Source organism: Lepidothrix coronata, unplaced genomic scaffold (genome assembly GCF_001604755.1).
Source record: "Lepidothrix coronata isolate B3197 unplaced genomic scaffold, Lepidothrix_coronata-1.0 Scaffold106, whole genome shotgun sequence".
NCBI lineage: Eukaryota > Metazoa > Chordata > Aves > Passeriformes > Pipridae > Lepidothrix > Lepidothrix coronata.
In genome coordinates, this window is record NW_016690286.1 from 763,162 (window position 1) to 775,419 (window position 12,258).

The following is a 12,258-nucleotide window of genomic DNA, read 5'->3' on the forward strand; positions in this document are numbered from 1 at the left end:
TAATAATTAAAAAAAACCCAAATAGCAAAATCTGAGGTATCTGAACCATATGTACTCAAGTTTTCCTAACCACTAGAAATATTATCTACAGAAAATTTTTGCCCAGAGGCAAGAAAAAACCAACAAATTAAAAATACTACAGAAAATTAAAGTATATTTTTTTCTTCTGTCACATTTCTCATTACAGAATTAGAAGCATTCAAAAGAAAAATGCTGAGGGAAAGAATCCTTCAGCACGTTTTCACGTGTCTTTATGATATGAAGAAACACTGCTTTTATCTATGGTCCCTTGTTGCTGATGCTGAAGTGCCTTGCTGCATTCACAACCTGAATGTTTGAGGTGAAACATGAAAATGTTTAAGAGTGCAGCCTACCTCAATCTCAGCATGAACTCTCATAGAAGACACTGCAAAGGTATTTAGCCTATTCTTTTTCCACTTTACATCCACAGCTACTATTTGACTAAAAATAGGCAATTTTTATCAGAGTAAATGAATATTTATTCTTCCTTCATGAAACAGATCACTCTCTTATTGGTGTTATGTTACTGGTATTTGAATTCAGTACAGTTTGCCAACATCTTTCAACTATTGTTTCTTTCAAGTGCAATTCCAAAATCTGAATGCCTGTCTCAAAAATACAGTAATTACTCTTCTGTTCATAAAATGAGAAAACAGCCTTTGGGAAATTTGTTTTGCCTGAGAAAAGACATTTGCTACACTTAATTATTTAAGATAAAAAGTTATTTGCAACAGCTTGTCCTCACATTCATCATCATAACATTGTACAACCACAGATTTATAGGATAAATATAAATCAGGAGTGAATATGATGATGCTGGGCTCTATTTTGGGATCATTTATGACAATGGTTTTGCAAACCAGGCATTGAACTGAGATAGAAATAACCACAATACAGATGACTATACAACTAATCTGTGACCATCTGCATATTTTGGTAAGTAAGAAATGCTACATGGGTAAAAATATGAATGTGCAAATTCACTTAAATCTGTAACACATGCACACTTTTCTCTACTTCAGAAACCTTACAATTGTCCATAATATCACTCCCTTGGCCCAAGAAAACTAAGAGTTCAAGTTTAACTAATATCTAGTCAAAATTAAAAGATGAATTTTCAAATTATACATATGACAGAGGAATTATCCTCTCAGAAAAAAATAGGAAAACACGAGATTTAGGAATAACAGACATAAAACAGGTCACATGCTAAATTTAATGTCAAGAAAATCATATCAAAAGTAGATATCAGTGCATCCCATATATCATCAGTGCAGATTGTCCCATGTACTTGTTTTCAGTCACAATATATGGAATTTCTTTGAAAGGCAGAGGTCCTGAACTGCTTCTCTGGATAGAATGTAGATACACTAGAGGCAAAGGCATGCCCCCCTTCACAAATCCACAAGCTAATGTCAACAGGCTCCATGAAGAAACTACAAATACCTACACCACCTGCGCGCTTTTTGTTTTGTTGTTGGGTTTTTATGGTTGTGGCTTTTTTTTCATCAGGGGGACAAACAGCTGTCCTCCTAGGAGAGTGCTTCAAAAAAACTGGTCAACTTTGAGTCCACAGAGAGCTCACCAAATCTCTGGAGAAAAAAATGAAACTTCAAGCATAAATGTAATACGCTAGCATTATTGTGAAAGAGGCTCAGATGTTGCTGGTTTGTTATCTGAAACAAAAAAGGATGCAAAAATTTGATAGCGATCAATTTTTATTGATATTAATGTTTACTGATGCAGGATAGATTTGTTTTTTTTCTTTCAGTCCAGCTTTAAGTGTTGGTTTGACTGATCCATACAGAATTTTTAATTTATCCATACGCTAACATTTTTATTATAAGAAAATAAAAGCAAAGAAAATAAAATAAAGGCTGTGCCTTATCACGGTCAGCTGTAGCCCAGTCCAACTCTCCTTGAAAACAAGATGATTCTGGATTCAGCCAGCTTCATGAGTAACTACTTTTGACAACATGCTTTCAATGAAATCTGGGACTGTAGTAGCGCAGTCTGCATTCCATGAACTGCTGCACTCCAAATCTCCAGCAGAAGTTGTGTGTGCTGTGTATGTATGTGTCATAATGAGGTCATGCCCACTCATTATGGTTTTGCAGATAGAACTGCATTATTATTTCTGAATGCAACTTTAATTGAAACTCAGGTCAAAGGATTTGACAAAGATCTGCTTCTTTCAGAGTCCAGACTTCTAAGCAACTCAACTGTTGCTTAGAAGCTCACATACCTCATGTACTGACAGACTGGCTCTTACCAGAACTTCTTAAACAAATGGTTCTCCTCAATCAATTTGTGCAGCACAATGAAATCCTGGTCTTGAATGGGGCATCATATTTCAGGTGTAGTAAGAATATTCTTGGAGAAGTTCCCATACACCAAAGATACCAGTGAAAGAAAATACAAAGGAAAGAGGAACACAGGGAATAAGGAGCAAGGAAGCTTTGAAGTGCAATAGTCCTATCTCGGTAACTGTATTCTTACTAAGTATCATATAGATTCAGAGACCAAAGGTCACAGCTCAACCTTCTATTCATGTGAAATACACTGATATAATCCATAAAAGAGGAAGATATTGATCATGAGTCTTGTACCAACATTCTTGCCTCTGTTCACAAGATTTCTTTGCTATGTACTAAGAACTGTTGCAGTTCACTCACCTTCTGTACAGAAAGTTCATTTTAGCTGTTTCTGTAGATAGATTTCTCAAATAAGTTCTCTGTCAACATGAACTGTCTCTGGCTGAAACAGAAAGGTTCTAGCAGCAATGATACACTATAGACATATCAGTTTGGGAAATGAGAGGAGATCATCTATGTATTCAATGTTATAGTGCAAAGGTCCTTAAAGTGGGAAAACTAAAGCTTATTCTTTCTTTGCCTAGAACAGTTGGCTTCAGGGAACTTGAAGTCATTGCCAGGCTCCAATTGCTTCTGACTTTATAACATCAGGTCAATTGATTGGCTTAGGACAAGACTTACACCCAATTTAACCTGAATTTAACCCAACTCTAACTTAGTTATGTGTAAAAGCATGATGAAGGACAAAAGAATCATGAGTTGTATCTATAAAAAACTTATTTACTGACAATGTTGGAGAAGTGTAAAGCTTTATTTTCAGAACCTTATTTTTGTTCACACGAATCTGGAAGACAAAGTATCTTCTCCTTATAAACAAAGCCTACTGGATACTGAAGTCCCTCAAGCTTTATTGAATTGTCGGGGTTTCTGAAAGCTTAATAGCAGAATAGAATGAACACTATGGTAAGAAAAATATATGCCCTATTAGAATGAAACTATTTCTGTCCTTTCATAGCCAACCATAATAATTCTGAGAGCATCAGGTCACTTAACCTCTTCACAGGTATACAGAAGAAAATACAACCCTAAGGGTTTGAGTATGCAACTACCCCCAGGTTTTTACAGCAAAGGTCTGTACTGTCTGAGGGCTATCAAAGGTTGGGATGCTTCCATAGGCAAACTGTTTAGTCAGAGGCAGATTTGATCAAGGCTCATGCTTTCCAAAAGGCAGCCAGCTTACTTAGGCCCTTTAAAAAATCCTTTCCCTAGAGCTAATCCACTGGGCTGTTTGGGCTGTGTATTTTGAGCAGCAGCAAAGTGCCAAGTCAAAAGCAAAGAATTTGTTTCTAAGAGAAGAAAGGAAAAGACAAAGAGCAAAAGCTAACACTGCAGATCATTGCAAGCTTCAGAGAGTACAAAACAATTGTTTTAATGAGAGCTAAAAATACTTCCTTGTAAGAGTGCTTGCTTTTCTGCCAAAGACATGCAATACACTGAGAAACGTTTGCAAAATCAAAATATTTATACTACAAAGTAGCAGTTCCTACTTTAGAAACTTATAGCTGATTAAGTTTGAACTACATTCTTCATAATACAGACAAAATACTATCAACCACAGCCAAATGTAAATATTGGCTTTGTTGTGAACTTCATGTTCAAACAGGAAAAAAAAAACAACCCAGACCACAATTACCTTGGTGTAACTATCAATATATTTATAGGACAAAATACAATTTTCCTTTCTAACCTACTCTTTGTTATGTGACACAAGTTGTACTAGAATGCACCCCGAAAAAAACTAACAGAAAGGCTGTGCAAACAAATATGAAGTCATCTGGCCTCATGGGAAGCTTTACAAATGTCTGTTCTCTATACTCAAAAATCTTGTCTCAACTCAAAATTCAATACAACTCTTCATTTGTAGTCCAGGGGAACACAGACAGTTAAACGTTTATAGAGATCAAACTTCAGAGAAACTTTAACGGAAAGTGTCAAGTTCAGCTTCTTTGTTAGTTTCAAACATTGGAAAATCTTGCTTTTTTTAAGGGGAAAAACAAAGAGAATTGATTTAAGTCATAATCAGAATGACAATTAACTTCTGAAAATCCAAGTTTTCTTGCCATATTTAGAGAATGCAGAAACAGTATCTACAGCAACATCAACAGTGCAGCTGTGAGGCTGCCAATATTGCCTCCAACTGCGTAAAGAACTTTTTTCTTCTTTTTTCAAGTCTTTTTTTCACTTTTCTCCTTCCAAAGACATAAAATCTAGCAAGAATTTAATGTAACGTTATGGTATTTGTAACACTGGAGCAACAACTTGTTCAGTAAACATTAATTGTCAGCTCCTGCATTTATTTTTAATTGTTCTCTTTTGTTGTAACCCAAGAAAGAAAACTGATAAATGATACAAGTGGGTGTCAGCCACACTTCTGTGTCAAAACCAAACAACCTTTCTCTAGTTAAGGCCCAAAACTTGAGATTACTGTAGGCTTTCAGAAAAGACTAATCATCAACAAAACAGTTTGCATTGTTTGTTACAGTAAGAAACTCCCAGTAAGGGAATGGTAAAGCACCAGAAGTAGAAGAAGAGCATTCAAAGTTCTGAAAGCATTTATACTACCTATGTTACCTGATTCATTAGTTGCAACTTCAGTTCTTCCCCCTGAATGTCTCCTTTCTTTCCTTGCTGATGAAAAGCTGGAACAGACCAAGATAAACTTTTGGTGCTACAAACTGGTTCTACGAACTAGTGAGGCTTGACTCACCAGCAGTGGTTCTGCTGGAGATGTGTTTCCCTCCCCTAAAAGTGAAAGTGAGATACAATGATTATTAAGGAGTAAGAGATAAAGTCGCATGACTCAGTCTCTGGTTCATCTGCAATAGCAACTCCCTCCATCATTCTCTTCACATCAGCATCAACAAAAAATGTCTGCACTTGCCATCCTCCTCTCTGGTATGTCCTCCATACCCACCCATCCCACTTCTTCCTTCAAGCCATTATATAAATATATAAATATCTGTAAAGGGGGAGCTGGCAAATAATTTCTTACTGTAAATTATGTCCAAACATTCAGATTGTTCTCTGTATCTAAATTTTAAGTACATTAAGTACAGTGTTGGACTTCTGTGTTATTCTCTGCATCACTTAACACACCAGAATACCGCCCTGTGCTGTAACAACTACATTACAAACATCATCTGACCTCAGATTTTGTCACAGTACAGGAAGAATACATAGATGAGCCAGCGTCCCTAAAATTGCATGTAGATCAAGTGTCAGCATCATCATATGTAGAGACACAACAGGGACAATTCATGTTCATCTCAGGACGGTCCAGAAACCAGCTTCAAGATCAAGTACTCTGAAGAGCAAGCAAAAGAGGATTTAGAGAAGTTTCTGCTGCCATTAGCTAGCTTACCTTCCTACAAGTCTTCAAATTGAACTTTGTTCTTTATTGGTGTCATAACTTTAAAATGCCTACTATGTATTGCCAGGCCATCAAGTCTGTAAGATGGTAACCTCGATTTGTCTTGGTAAATTTGGAGCTTTAAAGATGTACATAAGACATTAATATAGCACAAAGTGAGCCCTAAAACAACCGTTGTCACACTTGAAATTCAGGTCATGTTTGATGCGGACATGTTATAAGAAGCTGTATACACATCTATTAAAGTGAGCTAATAGCATCAGTATTAATTACTACAGAATGTTTTGTCACTTAGAAACAGACAGATGAACTTGCTGCTCCCACACTCATGTTGTTTATTTACTGTTTACAAGGCTTTCAAAGATCCAGTTATGTTCTTCTTGTAATAGGTAAATCAATACCAATGTAACCATTGCCTTCTACCTCAGTTAAAGACTTAGACCATTTCACACTACAGTTCTCCCCAGAACTCCTCACAATAGAAAAGAGCTGCAACCAAAAGTACTGATACTCAAAACAATATACATCTACACCAGGAAAATTAGTTCTTTATAAAGGCACATTTATGAATGTTTGACTGTCATTTTCTCATTGTCAGAACCTGCCACTAACATTAATTCCAACAGTATGGAAAAATCTGACAGTAGGTGCCTCTTACCCTAGAGAGCAGTATTTGAAAGTTAAAACTAGAACAAGCTGGGAGTTGCGTTGCAGTTTAGCTTTTTTTTTTTTTTAAAGGGAACTGTAAAGTCAGCAAGTGTGATGCTCAAAATGAGCTTTATCAAAGCCTGTCCCATTCCCATCTGCTTTATCAACCTGTACCTCAGTGGTATTCTGACTTGCAAGTGGTACTACATCACATTGGATCACATTAATCTCCAGTCTTCCCTGTTCGCTATGAATCAACCAATCATACTCTTTTTCCTAGAGTACCATGAAAGGTGTTCTGAAAGATCCCAGACACTAAAATTTGTGTAACCTTTAAGTCAAACTACAGTTTCATTCACAGCCATTCATTTAAAAAAAAAAAAATCTCAACCCCTGGGAATTCACACATATTTCCCAGAATCCCAAAGGTTATCCTAATCTACTCTCATAAAATCAAGACGCCAAGTGGCAAAGATGGAATCAGAGTAGCAAACATCACAACTACCTAGCGACTAATGTGTGGAACTGGAAAGCAGATGCAGAGGTGATGCACATGTTCCTGTAATTACATTCCATGTTTCTTTTGTGCCTTGTTTTTTCATTAAATAAAAAAGGCAGATATTGCTTCTATTCCATTTCTTCTATCAATTCTTTAAAAGCTCCTGCCTTTCAAGCAGGAGTTGGACATATGCACACAAACATCATCCAACCCTGCAGAGCAGACTGTTTAGTAAAGAAATACACATATGCATTTTGAAAACAGGGTTTTATTGGAACTTACAAAACATGTCTGAAATCTAATTCAGGAAAGGCACATCAGGCTTTAGTCCCTTTTCTTTTTAGCTTTGGGTTTTTCTGACAGCTGAGATAATTCACTTTCTTCAATTTCACAATGCTTTCTTTTCTTTTTCTTTGACTTTTTATGGTCACTTTGGTAACCACTGGAGTCACTGGTAGGCAATACCTGTTCCTGTTCTTGTTTGTCCTTTTTCTTTTTCTTTTTCTTCTTGCCTGTTTCATCACATAACCCATTCACAGCATCAACACTTTGCCCTTCTTCATTTTCCCTCCCAAGGTTATTTGTCCCATTTAAAGGCTCTTCTGTTACATTATCTTCCCCAGAGTCATTCAAGCCATTTTCCTGGTGGTCAAGCTTTTGAATTTCATTCCCATTTGTACTGTCAGTAGTGGTCTCAGATCGTTTGGGCCGCATGCTGTAAAAGAAATACACAAAATAAACTAATTTAAACACATGTTAGTGCACCTCACACAGTAGAATCTCAAAATTCGCTAAAATGCAGTATTTACACCAAGTAGATAAAAGAGAAAAATTTGCTAAAAATAACAACAAATGGAGAGCATGATACTCTAATGACAGAAAACTATAAAGCCAGTTTAATACTTTCAGAGTAATTTTTATTACCTCACTAGCCTCCTTCTTACCTCACAATGAATATTCTTTCAAATCTTAGCCTAAATTTCTTCTCTAAAACACTGTACAGACCATTTAATACTTCCTTTTTCATCCCCTAATTCATAATTACACATCACGTAGTAAAGCTTTTTTGGTTTTTTAATTCTTTCACAAATACACACAACAAATAGTCAATCATACATGAGACACACTTCTGCTTTTACCAAGCAATTGATAACTGCTCTAAACAATTAAAACAAAGGTGATGCCAGAAAACTAAAAAAACAAACGAAACAAGAAAAAACCCAAACAAAATCAAAAAACCCAGCAGGTATCATGCAACTCAAGAGCACTGGAGAAAATGTCTAGGAAGATAAATATGGAAAGAATGCAGTTTAAAACCATGGAAGAGGAGATGTCCCAAAAGGCGCAAAGGACAAAATAATAAAATTTTGTTGTAAATTCACTGAAACAATTCAGAGAATCCTTCTAGATTAAAAAAAGGAAAAATGATACAAAAAATATTATGGATTTCTGAGTAGCAGTCATATTGTACATTTAATTAAAAACATAACCATGTTGGCAGAAAAACACTGCTTAGTAACTGACTGATCTAAAAAAAAATCTGAATGAATTCTTTTAAAGGCAAAATTTTTTGCAAGCTGCCCTAAAAATTTAAAGAGGCCTAAGGAGGAAGGCGACGCATTTTCTTATATCGTCTTTGAAATTCTTATGTTTGAGCAAGTCATCCACATCTAACTATTTGTGATTATGCAATATACACACACCTCTGTGTGTAAATGTCATTGTAAACACTGTGTTCAGAAACTCAGCTGTTTTCACTTGAAAAGCCTATGCACATTCGTTAACACAGCTACTCTAGATATCTCAGGGTGTTATTCTGAGCATTTAATATCTACGCAATCAACAGTTTCACAGGTCAACACACCCGGATTTTTAAAGCTCAAAAAAAATCTAGTTTTAATTTTTCCAGAGCAAAATTCCATGCAAGTCCTTAACAGTGGAAAGTTTAATTTAAAATACCTAACACAAATTACATACAGACATGGGTTTGTACAAAAATAAGAAAGCTTAAAGATTAAGATGTAATTAAAATAATTTAGTTTACAACAGACCTATTAAAACAGTTAAAAATATTCTCTATCAGGGCACAATACCTTTTTTTAGTGAGTCCTCCTCGAATGAAGAACACCCCAGCTGTATCGGAATCCAAGTGCAACACTTGAAATTTCAGTTCATCCCCTATTTTTAACCCCAGCTCTTGCCACTGTACAACTGACATTTGTTCAGGCTTAGGGATAGATGCATTGAAGCATCCATGTATCAGGCAGCCAATATGACTAGGGGCCACTTTATTAATTATACCCTAAAAAATAAAAAGAATGTCATGTGAAGATATAGCAAAGACCAGCCCTTTAAATGCACAAAATATATATTTAGGTTCCTATATGGACATTTTTCAACAAGAGTTTATGCACAAGTTATGGAGTCAGTTTTTCAAGCAAATAAGGTAACTCTTTTTCACTAAAATCAAAGCTATTCCTGTATGCTCTTCGTACAATTCCTCTGAAAATAGAACTCAACTGCAAGAGAAAGAAAGTCAAAACATGGGATTTAGCCACAGTGAGTACCTGAATAGAGCAGGTAACTCTTTCCTCACACTACAGGGATCAACTTTGATTTGAAGCCATTTTAAGTCTGATTTAGTTTTCTGAAAAGGTCTTCAGGCTGGCACAGCACTACTTAGCAGCTGAAGATACAGAAGATGCACAGGAAGCTTTTAAGTACTCCATTTAGTGGGCTTCTGACACATCTGCATGTGCAACGATATTCACCTTTGTTTTGCCTAAGAATGAATGACATATACCAAAAATGTTTTCATTCTCTTCATTCTTAAACGCATTTAGAAAGACACAAGCTATGCTGCAAAACGTATGGCATAAATACGAATGTAAGCCAACTCTCAACTCACTTTTCCCAAAAGTACTGTTGCAAGGGTATTAACAAGGTATAAGCTGTTCTGTAAGCCATACATCTCCTTTTATTGAAGGCAAGCTTCAACTTAATGTATTGCTCTTGTAAATGAAGGAACTAAACTCATGAGAATATTCTAAACCTTCTTGTCAATATAACAGATACACCTGTTTGAGAATTACGGGCTCTTCAAAGAAGCATGGATATGATATACACGACTATGGCACAGTAATACGTAATACTTATGCAACGATGTTTTAGGTAATATATAATTATACATAAATTTAACAAATTTAGGGACAGACAGTACAGACAGATAAATAAAAACTACCGCTACCAACTGGTAATAAATTGCTATTAACTAGTCATACACGAATAAAACATATCTCCACCTAAGCTCCCGACCACTTGACGCTGGAGATGAATCAAGCTTTGACTACTTAACAAAAAAAAAAAAAAAAATAAAACCGCTCCGTGAGACGCCAAGGCATTTACATACCACCAGCTTTTTCCCTTTCTTGGGGCTGAAGATGACAAAGTCCGCCTCGATGTTGAGGTGGATGAATCCCTGGTCGTCGTAAATGTCGCCAAGCTCCCCCACCACTTTGATGTTGTCGTAAGCCACGGGCACACCCTGAAGGCTGGAAGGGGAAGGAGGGGCGGGCCCCGTTAGCTGTTAGTGCGGACAGAGTCCCCCCGCGCCGAGCCCGCCACCCCGCCCGCACCTCTCCGAGTATCGCAGCAGCTCCGCGTCCAGCTGGGCGCGGATGCCGGAGCGCTTGCGGCCCAGGAAGCGCGGCGGCAGCGCCACGTGCCTGCGGTGCGGCGCCACCACCAGGCACGAGTAGCGGCGCCCGACGAGCCCGCGGGCCGCGGCGAAGGTGGGGGCGGCGGCGGCGGGGGCGGGCGGCAGCGCCGGGGCGGGCGGCGGCGGCTCCCGCGGCACGGCCATGCTGCGGGCGGCACGGCCGGCGCCCCGCGATGGCGTCAGGCGCCATCCATCCGGCGGGACCCGGCCGCGGGCAGTGACGAACTTCCGAGGGCCGCCCCGCCTCATCCCGCGATCCACGTGTGCCTGCTCGGGTGTCCCGTTTCGTGCCTCCGTGCCGGCGTCATCTGTTTTCTCTTTTCAACGGGTTTTTGCATCCGTTTGTCCCGTGAACCGAAATCAAACATTTGGTAGTTTGGACAGGAGGTGTGTTACGATGTCATCGCATATTTAAATTGAACATCTCGTGATTTAGACAAAAGACGCACTGACAAATTACCTTAAGTGGCGTTCTTCTTACATGGCAATTTTCAGAATACAGAAGTTGTTTCCTGTTGCCCGGGTCTAATTTCTGCGTATAACGAGAAGTTTACTTGTAGAAATTTAGAAATCTCATCACTTCCAGTGATACAAAAGCCTTTGAAACTAAATGCTACATCACCAGAAGGTTTCTTTGATTGAGCATACTGTGAAGACAGGACATGGATAGTTTTCACAAGTAAAATAAATAATGATTTTGATTAACCACAGACTAGAAGACAGAAGGAGAAAAAAGATAAAACTTATAAAAATCAGAAAAAGGGTTGCCAGCGCACTGATCACTGCAATGACCTACAAAGTAAGCTGCAGCACTACAAATAAAAACCTTGTCCTGTTGTAGCTGATGGAATTTGTTATTGGTTAGTGAAGACTTTGTCTAGAAAAGTCAAACTTTACATGCACTTAAAGGTGCACAGTACCGCCTTAAGATTTTACTTTAAACTGATTTCACTGAGCTGGTGCAAAAAACTTGAAAAGGTTTTAAATCTCATTGATTTAAATCTTAATTTATATCAACCTAATTTGTTTCAGGAATATACACTTTCACACCGTTTGAATCCACATGAGGGTTGATATATCAGTTTCATTAAAGGTGGTTTTTTTAATGCTGAGGAAGCCTCAGAAACACTGTTCTGTGAAAACAAGCTTCAGTCAGATACCAGAAATCCTTGAACTCCCTATAAAACATTAAGAGATGCAAAAACTTTTGAAACGACTGAAATACTACATCACCAGAAGGTTTTCTTTGACTGAATGTACTGTGAAGACAGGACATGGTTAGTTTTCACAAGTAAAATAAATGGTATAATTTGCAGTACTTTACTGTAAGTAAAGTTGCATTAGTGTGAAAGAACTGACATAAAAATGGCTTTCAGATGTCATATCAAACTTGCAAAATTGAAAGAGAAAATGTCTTGAACTACTGTAATCTGTATTCCTTTGTGGCTTTAGTCCTCCAAGGTATTTAATGTCTGTTGAAATTAGTTGTATGTTATACACTTAGCTTTCTGGAAAAAATATCTGTATTTTTTATTTCATCTATTTGAATCATATTTAAACCTTGCAATGTGCTTTCAATAACTGCCTGCACTTCTATTCCTAAAAGAAATATATGTTTCATAACTCT

The 12,258-nt window shown here is 37.5% G+C and overlaps 1 protein-coding gene across 1 annotated transcript; it reads right to left on the bottom strand.

The window, feature by feature from the left end:
* Positions 1–7,152: 7,152 nt before the first annotated feature.
* On the bottom strand, positions 7,153–10,775 carry TWISTNB (TWIST neighbor). Its single transcript, XM_017823826.1, has 4 exons — positions 10,549–10,775; positions 10,323–10,464; positions 9,007–9,215; positions 7,153–7,628 (listed from the first exon to the last, which is right to left on the bottom strand). Exons 1-4 carry the CDS (start codon positions 10,773–10,775, stop codon positions 7,238–7,240), a joined length of 969 nt encoding a protein of 322 aa, XP_017679315.1. The 3' UTR covers positions 7,153–7,237.
* Positions 10,776–12,258: the final 1,483 nt, after the last annotated feature.